The following is a 21,807-nucleotide window of genomic DNA, read 5'->3' on the forward strand; positions in this document are numbered from 1 at the left end:
GGGCCTTCCCTGGAGCCCACCAATTCCCCTTCCCCCTTACACAAACTTACACCTAAAGCTAAGCCTAGGCAGCACAAAAAGACTATCCTACCCAGGTAGGAGGTAGAGGTACCCTACCTAGATGCACAAAACACAGTTGTTAAGACTGCGTGAATTGCTGTTGGCCAATTTTTTGGCTGAGTAAACCTCCATGCAAATTATTTGCATAGAGGTTTGTGGTAATTCCTGTCCAATCAGTCACTGTGAGAGCAATTGACACATGCGTAGAGCTGGTTTGGGGAAGCCCCCAAACTGTTAGGGCTTTCTTCTTTTTGGCACAGATATTGTGAGTATTATACATGCACAATATCTGCCCCATTAAAAAAAAAATTCCATGACATCCCTCCCCAACAAACCCCACCCCCACAGCCAGCAAAAATTGAGCAGGAGGGATGTCACTCCCTCCTGCCACCGGATGCTTTCCCGCCAGTACCTGCTCAGAAGTTGAAAGCAGGAAGAATGCTTGCTGCCTCCAACTCCAAGGCCTGCCACTCCAAAATGGCGGGCCTTTCTGGTGCATCATGTGATACATGCGTAGGGGCCTAAGGCACTGATTGGCATCTGAGCCACTCTGGCCTTAGGCTCCTCCCCCTGTTTTCCAGAATCTAGTGGCAGGAGACTGGGCATCGCTCCTCCTTTTTTTTGGGGGGGAGGAAGGAGAGGGGAATAGTTCAGGGTGGGCCTGGCATAGGGGAGGGCATCGCTCCTGCCAATTTTAGCTGGTGACAGGAGGGGGGAGGGCTGTCACTAGCAGGAGGGAGTGGGCATCACTCCTGCTGATTTTTGGGGAAGAGGGTTCAGAGATCCTTGTGGGGGAACAGTGTAGATTCACAGTGGCAATAGCGAGTGGGGCATCCCTCCTACCGACTTTTGGATTACAGCTGAAACTTTTCTAAAACAGTGCTAAAAAACATTTTTAACAAGACAACTATATAGAACTACAAATACTTCCCTGTATGAACATTTTAAACCTTTCAGAAGTGATTGGCAGTCTACCAAGTTTGTGCAAAAAGTGAAATAAATAAAATGCTAAAACTCTTGATCACCGACCTCTTAGGTTGCTTTGTAAATATCAGTGACAGGCCATTAACCAATCCCCGCACTCAGCTTCTGGATCTAGGACAATTCATCATAGCCAGTTCAGTGCAACCATTTAATGGCGGTCATTTCAGCGCTGAATGGGCCGCAGTGAATTGTTGAAGAATTATGATGGCTAGTCTCTGTCATCTCTGCCTCGCTCTTCTGCTCTCAGCCAAGCATGTCTCCCCCTCTCCTCCCATCAAACTTCTTACCCAAGGTTGCTCACCACCATTCTCGCAGCTTTGCTTCTCCAGTGCCCCTTCCCCTTCGTCGTAACTTCTCTTTCTCTCAAGCATCCCACCTTCCAAACAGCAAGTTGCATTTGGAATGCTGCAGGGCCTCAGTTGGAAGGGTGATGCCCCCCTACACTCTCCCCAAACTACAATCCCCACACCTCCCTAAACTACATCTGCTCCCCTCCCACAGGCAACTCCAGCTGTTCTCTCCTAGACAATTCAGCGCAGCTGCAATGAAACATCACATGATGAACTGGCCGCGATGAAGGGTCCTATTCCACAGCTTCTGGGAGATTTTCAAAGCCACGTCTAAAGATCCTGATGCTACCAGCTGCAAGGCAGGTTTAGCAAAGCAAAGGAAACAGAAGTGGTGGGTCATTCACTGTGAAGCTGCACCTTTGAAATTTTTTTAAATGTGTTTATACTGGAGAAGTAACATTCTGTGGGGTATTTTTTCATGTTTATTATTAAATTGTTTTAGTTCACTCTGATTGGGTTTAAGAGTGTGGCATCAAATTAGAACTGACCTTTAAATCTGAACACTCTAATCATAATGCCCAAGTCTGTTGAAGAAAGGCCAATACCTGGTAGCGGAAAGCACTGTCACTGCAGCATTTGCTATCCTAGCATTGGAAACAAACTCTTTTCACAACAGCAGAGTTTATACACTACTTGGATGCAACACACACTTTTCAAATAATCCACAAGTCAGCTTGCAAAGGAGCTAGAAATCATGATACCACAGTGCTCTTAGAGGTCAACCAGAGAGAATGCCAGAATGTCACCGTCCACAGATAACCATGGGAAACCAGTCCATGTCATTCTTTAGTGCCTATTTCAACCTCAGTCCAGTGGCTGTGCTTATTCACTCTGATTATTCCCTCTCTTTAAAGAATGACATGGGGATGGTTTCCTGAGGTTAATCACAGGGACAAATTCTGTCACCCTGTCCTTCTCCAGCCTTACAAAGAAAATCACAGCAGTCAGACAGAGCAACTAAAGAGAACAAAACAATGTAAAAGGTTTTATTCTATCAGTACAACCTGGATGCATGTGCTGGTAAATAGGACTTAAAATGTATTTTTCTAAAAAAGAATAACCAACTTTAAAAAACCAAAAACCTCACTCCTGAAAGATAAACAATTTCTTTACAACTCTTCTTTTGCTGGTATCACCTTGACGTGTTCTAGCAAGCAAGCACCAGAAACTGCAAATAACTTTAAGCAGGATGATCAACACAAGGAAAACACAGTGAAAAATCAATGCAGCGATAAGTATAAATCTTTATAGAAGTTTCCCCATCCTGAATGAAATCAATTTGTAAGGTTGTCTGAAAATTTATTGTATTCCCCCCCCAAAAAAAAAAAAAAAAAAAAAAAAAAACCCCAACAGACCATGAACTCTCTGCCTCTTAAATCCTAAGTTTCATAAAATAAGGCACAAGACAAGATGGTTTGAAGAGAAGCTGTGCAATGGGACAAGCAGTATTAGACCATAACAGACTTTGCTCAAAGCTCAGAGTTTTATTTGCCTACAAGAATACTATTTTCAGGTGTTGGTACGTTTAGTCCTAAAGTCAGTCAGTGGTAGTCCTCAGTATTTCGAGTATAGGTAACCTTAAGACTTTGCGCACTCCTAAGTCTTCAATATGGTCCTCTGTTTGTGAATCCAGTGCAGCTTAAACCTTTTGGCTTTCTGTTTTTTCTCTGTTCCTGGAAGAGAGAAATAAAAAAGGTGTGTTACTCTGGGCAAACCATGATGCCAACTTCTCTGACCCAGAAAGCAGCCTTATGGGAGAGCTAAGCATTTTGAGGGAAAACTAAAATTCACTCAGCAGCATACACTTTGGGGTTCATATGGAGTGAGGTACACATTTTCAAAAGATACTGTGAAATATGTGAAAAGGGCAAGATTTGTATGACATGCAGGCAACTATAAGGAGACTCCAATATAATATATTTATTTTAGTATTTATAGACCACTTATAGCCTAAGGGCTAGATTCACTAAGCAAACCGATCATGTACCGCTCGGTTTGCACTCACTTTCCGGCTTTGGCTCGATTCACTAACCTTCCTCCAGACCCCATCTGTACCCGATCTGCGCATGCAAATGAGTAAAAAGGCACGTAATTGTCTTAACGCGTTGATTTATGAAACCATTTCGTCCAAACCAACTGGCCTTTCCTGTCCAAAAAGTTACGACTGCTGAGGACCAGTCGTTTACATCCTCGCCGACTATTTCTGCCTAACAACTAACGCGTGCATGTTAAGAACCCCATTAAAAATTTATCTACCCTCCAAAAATCCAAAATATATCAAAACTTTTAAATATATGTAAACGTTCATGTACATAAGCGTTAGAAATATATATTTTTTGGAGGGGGAATGCGCATAGCGAGCACAGGAGTGAATCTTGGATTTGTAATGCACATGGCGAGAAAATCGTGGATTAACCCCATGCTCTCCTTGTGCATTGTACATTTCAAATATCAATGCCAAATAATAAAAACAATCCAAAATCAAATAAAACTTTTATGGGCCAGCTATACCTCCTCCCTTCCATCCAGCTGGATTGTCACGTGCAGGCTTTTTGGACGCACGCAAAACTTCGAGATCGAACCGTTAAAAAAGGGCAAACTCAAAGAATTCAACAGCTCGCTCACAAACCTGTGATGCTAAAAAATTTCAAAAAGCTACAGTCACAGCTTGTACAGCTTGCAACAGTACTTCAGAAAAATAACGGTTGGTAAGAAGACTTCCTTATATTGCCTTTTTTATGACCACAATGCTTTGCAGTAGGCGCATTCGGAGCCCGCTAATGATGTCCGCGATTAAACCATGCCCCATTTCTACACAGTGAAGTCCTAAAGAGCTAGCGCAGGCGTTACGAGCTTCAAAACCAACAAGGATACAGTGCGCATGTGCATCGATCGATGTTTCAGCGCTAATAGCGGTGTGTTTACGATTGGATCATTTGCATGGACAAGCTTTACTGAATCGATTGCCTACAATGACTCGGAAACGGATAGCAAAAAACCAAAAACAACTGCAGACTATGTACAAGATGCAGGCACTGTTTATTTCAAACTTTAATTAATTATAAAAAAAATGTTGCGAATGCAGTAAGAAAAACTGCATTCGTAACGTTTTTTTATAATCCGGCACTACACTTTTCTGGGCACTTGTTGTTCCTTTTAATGCTGCTGTTTGTCATAAAACCTTATCTACCACGGACCCCTGAAGAAGGTGTGTTGTCCAAAACACGGACTGTGTCGGGTCCCCTGTTTGGTAATAAGGTTGTATATACCATTAAAGTTTGAAATAAACAGTGCCTGCATCTTGTACATAGTCTGCAGTTGTTTTTGGTTTTTTGCTTTGCTATTTGGTTTGCTGCAGTTCCTGTCGGATACAGATAGGACACAAATCAGATAGATTTCAGGACTTTAGTGAATCCTGCCCTAGTGGTTTACTTTCAGGTACTCAAGTATTTCTCCCTATCTGTCCCAATGGCCTTACAATCTGACTAATGTACCTGAGACAATGGAGTGTTAATGACTTGCCCAGGTGCACAAGAGGAGCAATGCTTAGGCTGCAGCTCTAACCACTATGCCACTCCTCCAATGAGTTGCAAAAGTCAAAGAAAATCATGCCAAACAAACTCACCTATTTTCTTTTTTTACTGGGTGACTAGATATCTAACTTGAGGACCTATGCTTCATATACTCTACTTAGATTCTAAGAATCGTGCAGCACCTTTGGATGTCTAAGTTCTAATTATTGCTTGTTAAAGTCATTAATTGTGATTATTCAATTTATTTGGATGCCTAAGTATATGGACATCTAAATTACAGATTCCCAACTTTAGGTGTCCTTTATAGAATTTGCCCCAATGTGTCGATCTCCAGAGGATGCACAAAAAAGAACAATTATACTATTCATCTGGATCTGGGAAAAAACCAAGGCAGAGGACATGTGTATTGCCAAGAGTCACACAGGATGGATTTGAAAATTTACCCCTTCTCTACAGTTTTCCACACGTATAGTACAGTCACGTACCCCAAGTGTTATCCACAAACTGCATAGCAGGCTTTTTGACGAGTCCTCTCTTGTTGGTGAGTGAGAAGAGATGGTTCACTTGAAAAGAGGAGGAAAAAAAAAAAAAAAAAGACAATCTTCCATGTTAACCCAAACACACAAATTAATGGATAACAACTCACTGGAAGTTAACAGTCAAATCATTTCCATTACCTGTTGTCCTGTTACTACCAGGTCCATATAGGCGGCTTTGTATAAAGTCTTTGGCTGCTTGTTCCTGCAGGCTGAGCTGGTCATGGGCTTTCAGATGCACTGCTCTGTAGCTTTCCTGCAGCCTGGTCATCAAAGCAAAACAAATCACATTAGCACAGTACACAGTTTGCCCATACAGAGCCCATTCTGCAAAATTTCAGTAGTCTTTTACACAAGACCTGCTTCTGAACTGTTCCTCCCCCTTCAGGGGCCTACTTCAACCTGAATACTCACAGGACCCAGCACAGAACAAAGCTTTCACAAGATTTGAGATGGGTTGTACGTAATTATTATTTATTTTAAATAAAGATGTTTACCGAAGAGCTTTCTGCCTGCTTTCTCTTTTCTGCTCTTTTGTGAGAAAAAGTTCCTCTGTAAGGAAAAACAATCAGCTGCATTAAGAGCCACATCATCTCTATCTGATGGAAGCCTACAGGTTCTTTTCGCAGCCTGTGTTCGATATCATACCTGTCATTTGTCAAAAAAACCAGGAGCAGGTCCCACATGACCTCAACACCAGGTTTGTATCGTTGCTGAAATGGTATTTTCTGCTTCCATGGCTAGGGTCAAGATTCTTACAGTTATCCAAGTCTTGCCGTGTCTGAGTAAGTGGAACCAATGTTTTGATCATCATGCTGTGACAGCAGAACCTGGACAACCTTATTTTTAAACAAGCTCATGTTTCGTGGTACCATATCAAGCCCTTTATACCATCTAAAATGTTACACTTTGTTACTAGAATATTCTAGGATTATAATATACTAGTGTTTAAGCCCGTTACATTAACGAGTGCTAGAGTAGATGTCTGTCTATCTTTTTTTTTTTTTTCTTTGTCTCTCTCTCTCTCTCCGTGTACGCTGTTTGTCATTCTTTCTGTCTGTGTCTCTCCCTGGCCCCCTGTCTGTTTTTCTTCCCGTCTCCCTGGCCCCCTGCCTGCCTGTATTTCTCTGTTGTGCCATGCCTGCCTGACTCTCTGTGATCCCCTTCCTATGTCCTTAGTGCCTCCTTCTTATGTCCTTAGTGCCCTCAGTGCCTCCTTCCTATGTCCTTAGTGCCCCCAGTGCCACCTTCCTATGTCCTTAGTGCCCCCAGTGCCACCTTCCTATGTCCTTAGTGCCCCCAGTGCCACCTTCCTATGTCCTTAGTGCCCCCAGTGCCACCTTCCTATGTCCTTAGTATCCCATCCTATGTGCTTAGTGACCTCAGTGCTTCCTTCCTATGTCCTTAGTGCCCTCAGTGCCTCCTATGTGCTTAGTGCCCCCAGTGCCACCTTCCTATGTCCTTAGTGCCCTCAGTGCCTATGTCCTCAGTGCCCCCAGTGCCACCTTATGTCCTTAGTGTCCCATCCTATGCCCCCAGTGCCTCCATCCTGTCCTTAGTGTCCCATCCTATGTCCTTAGTGCCCTCAGTGCCTCCTTCCTATGCCCTTAGTGCCCCCAGTGCCACCTTCCTATGTCCTTAGTGCCACCAGTGCCACCTTGCTATGTCCTTAGTGCCCCCAGTGCCACCTTGCTATGTCCTTAGTGCCTCTTATGTCTTTAGTGCCCTCAATGCCCCCCACCCCCAAAGCCATCCAGCCTGCCTGCCTCCCTCCCCCCCCGTACAGTAGAACGCTTGAAAGCAGCATGTTTCTATCTCCCCCCCATGCCACTACCGCAGAAGTGCAGCCGACCCCACTTACCCTCCCATCCGACCCTCCCACCGCGAGACGACCAGAAACCTCCCGGCTCGAGCAGCGGCCGCAGCACTCTAAACACGCTGCTTCGCGGCCTTCTACTGCCCGCAATTCCCTCTGCCGCATCACCGGCAGAGCAAATCGGGGCAGGAGAAGGCCGCGAAGCAGCATGTTTAGAGTACTGCGGCTGCTGCTAGAGTCAAGAGGTTGTTGGGACTGTGGGAAGGGAACGGAGGCGGTGGCAAGGGAGTAAGGGAGCCAGCCAGACCATGGTTGGAGGGTCGGATGGGAGACTCAACGGGGGATCGGATGTGCCGGGTTGGGGGGGCAAAAACGACGACACTCAACCTCTCGCTGGGGGCGGAAAGGCTCTGGACCCGAGCTGGGAGGAAGACCGGCGTTTGCTGAGGCTGCGGCCGCCCGGAGACTGCGTTCAGCTGCCCAGGAACCCCGTTGGCCTGCACTGCACACTCCAAAGAGGGGAGCAGAAGGAACGGCGGTGGCGACAGCGGTTTCTTTCGCAGTGAGTCAGGGGGGAAGCTCCAGAGTATTCCCTGCTGCTGCGTTCTAAAATAGAATCTGGCCACGGATCACACACCACAGCAGCAAGGAACATGAAACCCTAAGTGCGCATGTGCGCTTAGAGTTTTATTATATAGGAAGGATAAAGCATATACTGTTTGTATTAAATTATTAATGCAACCTAAGGGGCCTATTTAATAAAGGTTTTCTCACATTTTCTGGCAAATTCTATATGGTCCACCTAAAGTTAGGCACCTACATCAGAATGATCAGGGAGATCTTAGGGGGGAGTTTTCTTTTTAAACTTTCCACCTAAAAAGATAGATTTCGCTACTGCTTCTTTTTGAGAGAGTTTTATATCAAATATACACAGGGCTGTCAACAAGAGAGCCACATCCAACATGAGCAACTGAAATTAAAAGTATACATATCTAGAAGGACTGTCAAGTCTGAAGAACAATTAGAAGTTAAGTGGATCAAGGGCAAGATACAGCAGATCTGGAGCCTTGAAACAATCATACAGCTCCTCCCCCATTTTTCCTTTACCGAAAAAGCAGACAGTACTAGCAACAGAAATATAAACACACAGGATGAAGATTCAGGAGTCAAAACACCTCCTACAAAATGTGTATTAAAGGGTTGGGAGGGAAGCAGAGTACATTTTGCTTAAATTACTCACGCTACACCAGAAGTTCTCAACCCAGTTTTCAGGCACACCTAGCCGGTCAAGATTTCAAGATATCCATAATGAGTATGTTGTATGCAAATCATGCTTATGCTTATTCATAGAAAAAATCCTATATACCTGACTGGTTGGGTGTGCCCTGAAGACTGGGTTGGGAAGCCCTGCCCCATACTAAAACACAGCTTCTTGAAGGCTAAAGGGGGATGCCTGTATCATCACTGAATCAAGCAAGGGAAAAAAACTGAAAACCAGCTACAGTGATTGGATATCTACCCCCACCTCCAAGACCTATCACAGAGATGAAAACACTCAGGGGTGTCAACACAGCCTCATGCCCAAGTGAAGCAATTCATCCAGAGTCTTTCACTGGCACATGCTGATTCTCATTAGCTCATTATCAATCAGGTGCCTTCTTTGAAGGGAACTTTGGTAAACTTAAGTGTTCTGGTTCTCTCTGAGCTCTGCTTTCCTCTTCCTTACACTCATGTGCTGTTTTCTTTAGCAGTAGGAGGACATGACAGAGGGCCAGAAGAACTAATTTGCATTATAGCCTCCAAATGCATCAGTATGCTACCCATCCTTCCATAAATTACATTTGCTTCTAGTAAAAGGGTTTTGCACACTGCTATTTGTAAACATTTTACAAACATTCAAAGGCAACAGTACTTTAATAAACCAAAAAACAAACAGGTTCTTTCAATGTATTTCAGAACTTTTAAAGAAAAGAGAAAAGGAGAAATTAGGTTCTTACCTGCTAATTTACTTTCTTTTAGCTTCTCCAGACCAGTAGAGGTTAACTTTACGAATGGGTATATATCTAATCATGACCAGCAGGTGGAGACTGAAAACAAAACTTTGGGACAGTATATACTATCCTCCCTTCTCTATTTCCCTCAGTCTGCCGAATAGCCAAGCAGAACCAAGAACTGGAAAACAGGAAGAAAACAATACTCCGAACAGGAGTAACAAATAACATACCCAAATGCTGTTGGAAAATGCAGAGGAGAAATACCCGAAGGAAAATGTCCCCACAGCTCGCCAGCTAAGCCAGCCGAGCCACAGCCGCTGTTCTTTAATTCTCCCCGGCCCTAGAAAAATACTAGAACCCGCAGCAAAAAACAAAAACTGCCCGCGAAAACAGCCCCAACAACAACAACAACAGACAGGGTGGGGACCTCTACTGGTCTGGAGAAGCTAAAAGAAAGTAAATTAGCAGGTAAGAACCTAATTTCTCCTTCTTTAGCACTCTCCAGACCAGTAGAGGTTAACTTTACGAATGGGACGTACCAAAGCAGTCCCTCTCACGGGCGGGACCCCCGAAGGGCCGATACCAGAACACGCTCACCGAACACCGCGTCCCGACGCGCCTGAACATCTACCCGATAATGTCTAACAAATGAATGCAAGGAGGACCAAACCGCAGCCTTACAAATATCCACCGGAGGCACGAGCGACGACTCAGCCCAAGAAGCCGCCTGACCCCGAGTGGAATGAGCCTTGAGAAACTCTGGAACAGGCTGCTGTTTCAGAAGATAAGCGGAAGCAATCGTCTCCTTGATCCAGCGCGCAATAGTAGCCTTAGAAGCGCCAGCTTCCCGACGAGGACCAGCCAGGAGGACAAAGAGATGATCGGACTTCCGGAATTCCTGGGTCCGCTGCACATAAGAGCGAAGGACCCGACCGACATCCAACTTGCGCAGCTGTCGTTGCTCAGAAGAGCCCTCCCGACCACCCAAGACCGGGAGAATCACCGATTGATTGACATGAAAAGGAGAAACAACCTTCGGCAGAAAGGAAGGAACAGGCCGCAAGACGACCCGCTCCCTAGAAAACTCCAAGAAGGAAGCCCTACAAGAGAAAGCCTGCAGCTCAGAAACACGCCTAGCAGAAGTAATGGCCACCAAAAAGACCGCCTTCAAAGTAAGGTCCTTCAAAGAACAGTCGTCCAAGGGCTCGAAAGGCGGGCGCACCTAAACAGAGAGAACCCGATTAAGATCCCAAGAGGGAACCGAGGGCCGTAGGGGAGGCCTAAGCAACTTGGCCGCCCGCAGAAACCGAATCACATCAGGAAGAGCCGATAAACGCTGACCTGACACCAACCCTCGAAAGGCCGACAGGGCCGCAAGATGAACCCGGAGAGAAGACCAAGCCAGGCCTCTATCCAGGCCATCCTGCAAGAACTCTAGAATGTTAGGCAGAGAAGCGCGAAAAGAGGTCACTCCCCGCGCCCGACACCATTCCTCAAAGAGACACCAAACCCGCACATAAGCCCGAGAGGTAGAAAGCCTCCGGGACCCCAAAAGTGTAGAGATCACCTTGTCTGAATATCCCTTCTTGCTAAGGCGACCCCTTTCAAGAGCCATGCCGTAAGACAGAAGGGAGACGGGTCGAACATGGGAATGGGACCCTGCATCAGAAGGTCGTCCGAGAGAGGCAGAGGAAGAGGAACCGCCACCAGGTGCCTCCCCAGATCCGCATACCACGGACGTCGAGGCCAATCCGGAGCCACCAGCACCACCAAACCCGGATGGTGAACAATGCGAAGAAGCACTCTGCCCACCAGCGGCCAAGGAGGGAACACATACAACAGCCCCTCCGTTGGCCAAGGCTGGACCAGAGCATCCAGACCCTCGGCCAGCCCGTCCCTGCGACGACTGAAGAAGCGGGGCACTTTGGCGTTGCCACTCGTGGCCATCAGGTCCATCAGGGGCTGCCCCCAAGCTTGCACTATCAACCGAAACGCTCCGGCGCCGAGAAACCACTCTCCTGGATCCAGGAAGTGACGACCGAGGAAGTCTGCCTGAACATTTTCTACCCCGGCTATATGAGAAGCCGAGAGGTCCAGAAGATGGGACTCCGCCCAACCCATGAGCCGAGCCGCCTCCTGCGCCCCAGGAGTGCTCTTGGTGCCCCCCTGACGATTGACATAAGCCACCGCCGTGGCAATGTCCGACAGGACTCTGACCAACTTGCCCAGCAAAAGGGAGTGGAAAGCTACAGCGCCAGCCTGACCGCTCTGGTCTCCAACACGTTGATCGACCAGGAGGCCTCCTCCGCGGACCAGGTGCCCCGAGCTGAGTGGCCCATAAACTGAGCCCCCCAACCGAGGAGACTCGCATCCGTAAGGAGCACCGTCCACTGCGGGAGATCCAGACCCACCCCCTGAACCAGGTGAGGGGTCCGGAGCCACCAGCGCAGACTGCAGCGCGCCAAGCCTCGCAGGGGAACCGGAACATCCAAATCTTGCCTCCGGGGAGACCACCTCCGGAGCAGAGCATACTGAAGAGGACGCATGTGGGCCCGCGCCCACCTCACCACGTCCAGGGACGCCGCCATTGACCCCAGGACTTGGAGGAAATCTCGCGCCCGAGAACCCCGGGACGCCAAAAGCAGGCGAATCTGAGATTGCAATTTGCTCACCCGGGCCTCTGGAAGGAAGACCTTCCCCAAGGAGGTGTCGAACATAACCCCAAGGCACTCCAGACGCTGAGCCGGGACCAACCGACTCTTGGAAAGGTTGACCACCCAGCCCAGCGACCGGAGAAACACCACCACCCGAGCCGTAACCCGGGAGCTCTCCTGCAACGACTTTGCCCGAATCAACCAGTCGTCCAGGTAGGGGTGAACCAGGATGCCCACCGACCGCAAGGCTGCCGCGACGACCACCATTACCGTGGTGAGCGTCCGAGGAGCCGTGGCCAGACCAAAGGGAAGCGCACAGAACTGAAAGTGCCGCCCCAAGATCGCAAAGCGAAGGAAGCGCTGATGAGAGGCCCGAATTGGAACCTGCAAGTAGGCCTCCGTCAGATCGAGAGACGTAAGAAACTCCCCCGGCTGAACCGCCAGAAAGACCGACCGCAGCGTTTCCATGCGGAAAGACGGAATCTTGAGAGCTCTGTTGACCCCTTTCAAATCCAGGATGGGCCGAAAGGTCCCCTCCTTTATGGCCACCACAAAATAAATGGAGTACCTGCCGGTGCCCCACTCCGTAGGGGGCACCGGCACCACTGCCTCGAGATCTAGCAAACGCTGAAGGGTCTGACGAAAAACCTGCGTCTTCCATGGAGTCTGACATGGAGAAGCGAGGAAAAGGTCCGGCAGAGAGCGGGTAAACTCCAGAGCGTAACCGTCCCGCACCACCTCAAGGACCCACTGATCGGACGCGATCTCGGCCCATTTGGGGAAAAAAATTGCGCAGCCGGGCCCCCACCGGAACCAAAGGGGGCGCCGGCAAGGAGTCATTGCGCAGGACGGGAAGCGGGGGAACCGGCGGAGGGATTCCCTGCCCCCCGACGGGCCCCCCGAAAGGGCTGCATGCGCTGGAAGAACCGACCCCGGGAAAAACCCTGAGCCGGGAAAGAAGCAGCCCCACGCCCCGGGCGTTACTTGCGAAATTCCCGCAAACGCCCCCGGGCAGCCCCACACCCAGACGCAGGGCGGGCACGGTCCTCAGGCAGACGGGGCACCTTCGAGTCCGTCAGAGTCTGAATCAACTCATCTAATTCCTCTCCAAACAAAAAGACCCCCTAAAGGGAACTTTAGTAAACTTAGCTTTGGACGCAGAATCCGCCGCCCAAGCGCGCAGCCACAAAACACGCCGCGCGGCCACGCCATAGACTTAGCCGAAATCCGCACCAAGTCATAAAGAGCAGCTGAGAGGAACGAGGCAGCCATCGCAATCTTCGCTACCTCCTGATCCACTAGAGACCAGTCATCAGACTCTCGATCCAGGACACGCTCAGCCCACCGAAACACGGCGCGAGCGACTAGCTCCCCACAAATAGCCGCCTGGACCCCAAAGGCAGAAACATCAAAATCATACTTAAGAAGTGTCTCTAACGCACGCTCCTCCGAGACCCTAAGAGCAGAACCGTCCATAACAGGCACGGTATGCCGCTTAGGAAGTGCCGAGACCACCGCGTTCCCCATTGGCGAAATTAAGGTAGCCCCACCTCCCTCCGGGACGGGATACCCAAGAGCCAAGGCGCACACCAAACGAAACTGCGCCCATAGGCCACTGCGCCAACACAAAATCCCGCAAATCCTGACGCACAGGAAAAAAGCGGGAAACAGGACAGACCCCCTGAAGCAGAGGGGCCCCCATACGCGGGGTCTCCGGCGGCGACACTGCAAAAATGCCGCACCAAGGAGACCTGCTACACAGGTCTAAAAGCTCATCCCTCTGAATAAAAAGCGCACCACGGACGCATCTGCTCTGGAAGACGGGAAACCCGCCGCCCCGCTGCCAACAGGCTTCCCCTCTAGAGGATCCTGGAAGCCCGCCAAAGCAGCCAGGTCCTCAACCAGGCCAACACGCTCCTCCGCCCACCAATTCGCAATCCAAGCCCCCCCGCGGGCGCTTGGATGAGGGAGGAGGAAGAGGGGACGCCAAACGAAAAGAGGGAGGCAAAGCCATAGGGGGCGCGGAGGGAAACCCCCCCCGAAACCCCCCAGGCGCACGTGGGACCCCCAAAAGTCCGCACAAAGAAAGAAAATAAATTGGGGGCAAAAAAACCCCTGGGGGTCCCCAGGGACTCCCTGCCCCAGCAGGGGTCCATGCTGAAACCTGCCCCTGTGTTCGCCATACAGGGGGAAGGTCACCTGAGGTTGCAGACAAAATGGAGGGGCCAGACAAAGAAAATGGCGAAGTTCCCGCCAAAAATGCTCCCTCCATGGCCTGTAGCGGCTGAGAAGACTGAACAGTCTCAGCCGCTAAAACAGGCAAGTCGGCATCAGCTGTCAAAAAATCAGCTGAGAGGGAATCCTTCGGGGAATCCCTCCGTGGGCGGTTGTGGAAGACCGGGCTTCCCCACTGCTCCAAGCCGACTCGCGAGGCACCATCGGCGGGGAGCTCTGGGCGCCTGCAGCCGCTGCCGACGGAGCTCCACCACCTCACCGACCCAAACCGCCGAGTTCAGGCCGGCCGCGAGTGCCTCGCGGCTGGACTAAAATTGTGGCCTACTCCCCCGGAGAAGGGCACAATTGCTCCATACGCGACCTAGCTATAAAAAAGTGCTGGTTACATGAAAAAATACAGTAAAATACAGTTTTCTTAAAGGGAAACAACCCTCCAGACCAGCACTACCTCAGGATTTTTTTTTTTTTTTTTTTTTTTTTTACAGAACAGACTCCACAGGCTCTCGAAGCAATATGCCTTGCTTGATTTAGGGGGCAAGGCTTACTGCTGAGGCTCCTCTAAAAAAATGTGGGGAGGTGGAGGAAGTGGGGGGAGGGACCCCGCTCGTGACCCGCCGGGTTTGACACCCCCGAGGTCGGACGAACCCCCAAACAGGGCCCGACCAAGCTCCGTCCGGCCAAAAACAGGGACAATAAACCCCTAAACAAATTCCAACAGCCCTACCAAGAGAGATGGGTACAGATCACTCAACACCTGCTGGAGACTGAAAGAAGACTGAGGGAAATAGAGAAGGGAGGATAGTATATACTGTCCCAAAGTTTTGTTTTCAGTCTCCACCTGCTGGTCATGATTAGATATATACCCATTCGTAAAGTTAACCTCTACTGGTCTGGAGAGTGCTAAAGAATATGCAATTAGTGCAGATCCTTACCCTGTTTGGTGTCCCTTCTGACATCTCATATTTTTTAAGAACCATTTATCTTTCTTGGTATGTGATTTCATTTAGGTTTATGTTCTCATTTTTTTACATCCATTTATCTCCTCTGGAGATTTTGCAGCTGCTTGTGACTTTGGGCAAGTCACTTAACACGTCATTGCCCCAGGCAGAACATAAGTACCTGTCTAAAATATGTAAACTGCTTTGATTGTGCAAATCCCGATATGACATGCACAGCACACCTAGGTCCAGAGTAAGGAGGCAGAGTGGATCAGCAATCCCTCCGGAACATTTCAGCCTGCATCCCACAATCAGAACTGCCCCACCTGCAGACTCGGCCCACCCGACGTCAGAGGCACAGCACACCTTGAAGGGCCCCTGCCAAAGGACCCTTTTTGTGGTCCTCTGTGTAGTCCTTCCATGACCACTAAGAACAAGAACCATCTCAAGTATACGGCCTTCAAGCACGAAAACGATCACAGCCGTGCACATTCAGATATAGAAGATAGTGTCTTTTCTGTCCCTCACCATCTGAATCTTGTCTGGTCCTTCTCCACATCTTCTCCATTATGTGAGCTGTGGATGCTCAATAACTACCATAACTGATCTCATTGAGCCCACTCATTCAACCAAGTATATCATCCTTTGTATTATGCTATTGCATTTACTCAATGCACTATGTTAAATTATCTGCTATAACTGTCCCAAGCTATTAAGACTGCAAAGAAGCTACAACCTGTTTCACTGTCCCTCCCTTCCTCCTACCCCCATGACCCCAATACTAACCCTCCCCAACCTCCTTCCCTAACCCACACCACTACATTCCTCAAGACCCCATTACCAACCTCCTGAATTCCTCAGCTCATCCATAAAGATCCAACACTTCCTTCCTCTCGTCCATCATCCCCATCCCATCTGAGTACTCCCCCTACCCTCGTCTGTACTCTTTTACTCCTGCTCCTCCTCTCTACTGGGGATATCAACTCCAATCCCAGTCCTCCTAACCACCTCCCGATCTACTCTTTCAGGCCACAGCTCCCTACCTCCAATCATATCTCTGCTCCCCTCCTTCCCCCCCTCCTCAGCTACTGATATTAATCCTCACCCTCCTAACCCACTCACACCCCATTCACACACCCCACACTCATTTTATGTCTGTAGGAGACAGAGTGGGCATTCTATAGGGCACAGGAAAAAGGCAGGGAGGAGGAGGGAGGACAGGAACAAACTTGCCTACACCCATGACCTCTTCATCTCCCAATCCTTCCACCTACTTGCTCCGAGACTGTTTCAGCAGCATCACGGATGCTACCTCTTCTTCCACACACCTCACTCTGCTGGTCACAGAGTTGGTATTGGACTGTTACTCTCACCCTCCTACTGATTTCAACCACTCCTAACACCCCCGTCTCACTGCTTGCCCTCCTTCAAAGTCCACACCATCTGCCTATTCGCTCTCCTACCTCTCTAATAGCAGTAATTTACTGACCCCGACAAGTCCCTTTTCTCCTTCCTTACCGAATGACTCCTGACTTTCCTCCTTCCTTGAACCCTCATTTCCCTCCCTCATCCTCAGCAATTTCAACATCCATGTCGATGACCCCTCCAACTCTTACACCTCTAGATTTCTCGCACTCACATCCTCATTCAATCTTCAAACTATGCTCCACTGCTCCCACGCCCCAAAATGGCCACTCTCTTGACCTTGCCTTTTCCTCCAACTGCTTGATAACCAGCTTCAGCATCGCGATCCTTCCCCGTTCTGACCATCATTTGGTAACCTTCATAACTCCATTGGTGGGTCCTTCTCCACAGCTATCCCACTATTAATCGGAGTCCCTCAAGGCTCTGTCCTAGGACCTCTTCTTGATCTATATTCCCTCCATCGATGAGTTACTCTCCTCCCATGGTTTCCAGTATCAACCCTATGCCAACTCCCCCCAGATCTCTCCATACCCAAAATCTCTGCAGGCATCCAAGCTCAGGTCTTAGCCTGCCTGTCTGACATTGCTTTCTGGATGACTCACCGCCATCTAAAATTAAACATGTCCAAAACTTGGTGAACTTCCCCCTCTTCCCCCACTCTCTACCTCTGTCGATAAATCTCTTGTCCTCCCTGTCATGTCAGCTCGCAACCTCAGTCATCTTTGACTCCTCTCACCTTCTCTGATCAGATCCAACAAACCACCAAAATCTGTCATTTCTTCCTCCATTAACTTTGCCAAAATCTGAACTTTCCTCTCAGCCCAAACCACCAAACCCCTCACCCACTTTGTTCACATTCTGCCTTGACTACTGCAACTTGCTCCTAACAGGCCTCCCGCTAAACCACCTCTCCTCTCCAATCCATTGAAAACTCTGCTGCACAACTCATTCTCCACTAAAGTCGCTATGCACGCATCACAACTCTCCTAAAAATCACTTCACTGGCTCCCCATCCATTTCCAAATACAGTTTAAACTCCTCTTGCTGGCCTACAAATGCCTCCACTCCATAGCCCCCAATATCTTTCCTCACTTATCTCCCTCTATTTTCCCCCCCCCACCCCAAGTGAACTCCGCTCATTGTGCGAGTCTCTACTTCAGACTGCACCCCTTCTACCTTGTTGTACCATATGCCTGGAATAGGTTGCCTGAATCAATACGTCAAGCTCCATCGCTATCTATGTTCAAATTCAGGTTCACAACCCACTTCTTTGATGCTGACTTCAACTCCTAATCTCTCCCACCCCTGTTGTCTGTCAGTTTTTGCTTAGATAAGCTCTTCAAGAAGGGACCCCCTGCTTATATGTACTGTATAGTGCTTCGTACGGCCTGTAGCACTTTAGAAATGCTTAGTCGTAGTTAGTAAACCACATAGAAAAAGCAGTACACGTCTTTCATTCCCTTTACAAGTTCAAACAATCTTCATTTACACTAAGTTTTCATCTATGTCCTATTCATATTAGTTTAAATGTCTGTCTACAAATAGTTTTCCCCAATTTAGCCCTTGGTTTGGTGCAACATGGCCATATTGAGACTCTTTTCTTTTATAGTTTCATGAGGGGCCGTTGAAAAGTTCTCAGCCCAGCCAGAGAATGATGTAGAGCAGGGCTGCCCAAGTCCGGTCTTCGAGATCTTCTGGCAGGCCAGGTTTTCAGGATATCCACAATGAACATGCATGAGAGAGATTTGCATACCAAGAAGGCAGTGCAGGCAAATCTGTCATGCATATTCATTGTGGATATCCTGAAAACCTAACCTGCCAGTAGATCTTGAGGACAGGACTTGGGCAGCCCTGATGTAGAGCAAAGAAACTTACAAGTTATTCTGCACTCTTCTTCATACTTTTCGTTTCATTTCATATCACTGAAATGTAAAGTGTCAAGAAAAGTGTGGAATAACTTGTAAGTTTCATGGCTCCACATCATTCTCTTCTTGGTTGGGCTGAGAACTTTTTAGCGGCCCCTTGTATGTAATAAATATTTACGTTTGTATGAACCTGTGATCTGCTTTGTTCTATTGAAAAGGTAATTTAATGTCATGGTAGCATTTAATCACTGTCAGAGTTTTCCAGAGCAGGTTAAAGTGCCCTTGAACTATGATCTCTGTACCTAGCATTCACAGCCTCTGCTTCACTATCTTCAGAGCTCGTGGCCGCATTCTCCATGTCATCACCTAGGAGGAAGTAAGGGTACAGTTTAATGTACATCATATGCAGACACATAAGTGGGACGACAAAGAGCATCTGCTATTAGCAGCCCTCCTTTATTATCTTAAAAAGGTCATAGCAACCATTAATCACCCATTCTGTATAATAACCAAAAGTAACAGCATAATGATTCCGAACTCGGCAGCCCTCTTCCTACCTTGAGGCCTCTTGACAGGCTGCCTCTGCTCCTTAGCAGAGTACTGTTGTCAGAGCAGGAAAGACAAAACACATCGTAAACCAGCTGACAATGTAGAAGATGGGACATATAGAACTCTTTATTGGAAAAAAAGAGATCAAATGTTTTAAGAGTCCAAGACATGTGGCTACTGTTAAACATGTATTATTTTAGCACAGGTCCCATTTTATGTAACGAGATCTAGTTATATTAGCAAGGGTTAAGAGTAAAATACCACATCTTAACAGTAGCCATTAATTCAAATTGTGCACTTTGGTTCACAAGCTGTTACTCTCCAGAATATATGATTATAATCTTGATCTAAGCTCACTAATCACTCTCTTAGATCGAAAGATTCTTATGTTTTACAATATCCATCATTTAAGGGTGTAAAATTTAAATCTATTTACTCAGCAAGTTTTGTCTATGCTGTCATTCTTTCCCAGAGGAACTAAGAAGGGTTTCTTGCTATTTGAAATTTTGCAAACTTTAGCATATCCATTTCAAGACTATTTAATGTAATTATTGCTGTTATTTCATTTATATTATGTAACTTTGCTAGTATTTGACTAGCTTGAAATTGTTAATCCACCCCAATCCAAAATTTTTGGAATGTAGCAGAATATAAATGCTATTGTAACTGTAATTGTTACATTACATTAGGGCCTTCTATTCCGCCTATACCTTGCAGTTCAAGGCGGATTACAAAAGAGCTAACTGGACGTTTCCAGTGAAGTTAAAACAGTTTGGGGTTTTTTGTTTTTTTTTTGTTACAAGGGAGGAGAGGTAGCTGGATTAATTCCAGAAGAACTTGCAAATTGGATATTAAATTGACTGTACGTTACCTTGTGATATAACAAATAGATTACAGTTAGAGTACAAATAAGATTACGTTACATTTCAGGGATCTGAATACTTGGTAATTGTAATAAGTATCATTTATTAATGTACATGTTGGTGTAGGTATGACTCTTCTTAAAGATGGGATGTTCTCTTTACTCAAAACCACCTAAGGATAAGGACAAAAACAATCAACAACCACTTCAAAATATGCCCTAAATGGAACACCCAGGGATCTTTGGGACACTGTAAGGCCGCAGTACCCCACACACACACACCACGATGACGGGACAAAAGCGCAGCGACATTGCAGAGCAGACAATTAGGCGCGTGTCGCCTAAAAAGTTACTTTTAAAGAGCTCCGATAGGGGTGTGTTACTTCATACTCTTTGCGCTGCCGTTAGGGGGGAGGTGTGGGGGGTGCAACCCCCTACATTATAGAGAAAACTTAACTTTTTCTAAAAAAAAAAAATCAGGAAAAAGTTAAGTTTATTCTATAATGGAGGGTTCCAACCCCCCAGCGCGAATAGTATGAAGTAAACTGGGGGGTTCCCCACTTACACCCCGCGTTGGAGCTCTTTAAAAGCAACTTTTAGGTGGCGCGCTGGGGTCTTACGCTAATTTGTCTGCACTGCAATGTCGGCGTGCCGAAGTCCCACACGCGAATGACTATGAACCCACACCACTCACTCAGCCACAATTTGAAAAAAGAGAGACAGAAAAAGCCTGTTAAGCTTCATATGGCAAAAAACTCCACTTTAATGTCTCAAATGTGTTAAATCAACAGTGATGGAAAAATAAGGCACAGAAGCAGCCCCCCCCAAAAAACCACCTCACAAAAAGCATGCCAAGAATTTCACAAATTTACTGTGTGGAAAAAATCTGCACTTCAGTGAAACAGTCAAATATTACAACATGAGCAGAAACAGACTTAGCTGCTAGTGAAGTCCCAGCTGTCTCCAATCATGCTCACAAATCATGCACTACTGTCCGGACTTTGTAGCCAGTCAACCCACCCAACGAGGAAATCTGTTTCGTTCTTGCTGCATCAGGGGTGTAATACTTCCTGCATCATAAGCAATCCAACACGACTCTCCATGCAAAACTCTCACACACTTCACCAACGCCAGTAAAACATTGATTGTGGAGAGTGTGGCGTAGTGGTTAAAGCTACAGCCTCAGCACCCTGGGGTTGTGGGTTCAAACCCATGCTGCTCCTTGTGACTTAATCCCCCCATTGCCCCAGGTACATTAGATTAGACTGTGAGACCACCGGGACAGACAGGGAAAATGCTTGAGTACCTGAATAAATTCATGTAAATCGTTCTGAGCTCTCCTGGGAGAATGGTATAGAAAATTTAATAAATAAATAAATAATAAATGAAGCTTAACTGAGGCTTTTTCTCCACTTTTTTTCATCTCTCTCTTTTTTTTAGATTGTGGCTGAGCGAGTGGTGTGTGTGTGGGGTGGTGCGTCCTTGCAGCGTCCCAAAGACCCCCAGGTGTTCCATTTAGGGCATATTTTGAAGTGGTTGTTCTCTTTACCCCCTGTTCTGATATTAGGGATTATGGGAGCAACTGGTATGTAAAGTTAAGTTTCTTACCGGTAATGGAAGTTCCCCTTAGAAAATAGAAAATAAGAAAGAAAGAGGCAGCAGAAGCACACCACACAAACCTCCTCTTTTACAAAGTCTGTTAGTGCTGGCCAAGGTTTTAAATGCCCCAACGCCCATACGCCAGAGCTCTGTGTTCAAAAAAATATTTACCACCTTAAATTGGTCACACAAAACCCTACATGTTTTTATCAGAGTAGACATTGAATATTATTTTTCTATATGTGGGATTGCTATTAAGCTGCATTTTGAATAAATATGTACTATATATACTTTTATATTGTCAATACAAATGTTTGCTCTATGCTTATTTTTTTTATTATTATTATACATGTATTTATGTCAACTACTGTATTTCACGTGATGTTTTTGTTTCAGTTTGATATACC

General features: G+C 47.2%; 1 protein-coding gene across 1 annotated transcript in view; it reads right to left on the reverse strand.

Moving 5' to 3' along the window:
- Positions 1-2,352: 2,352 nt before the first annotated feature.
- NOL7 (nucleolar protein 7) overlaps positions 2,353-21,807 on the reverse strand; it is a 33,691-nt gene continuing 14,236 nt past the window's right edge. Inside the window, exons 5-8 of the mRNA XM_033934629.1 lie at positions 18,693-18,756; positions 5,605-5,726; positions 5,413-5,490; positions 2,353-3,067 (exon numbers count right to left, since the gene is read on the reverse strand). Coding sequence (XP_033790520.1) covers positions 2,991-3,067; positions 5,413-5,490; positions 5,605-5,726; positions 18,693-18,756 — 341 coding nt within the window. The 3' untranslated portion in view covers positions 2,353-2,990. The remainder of the gene's footprint in view (positions 3,068-5,412; positions 5,491-5,604; positions 5,727-18,692; positions 18,757-21,807) is intronic.

This window comes from Geotrypetes seraphini, chromosome 2, assembly GCF_902459505.1.
Source record: "Geotrypetes seraphini chromosome 2, aGeoSer1.1, whole genome shotgun sequence".
NCBI classification, from domain to species: domain Eukaryota; kingdom Metazoa; phylum Chordata; class Amphibia; order Gymnophiona; family Dermophiidae; genus Geotrypetes; species Geotrypetes seraphini.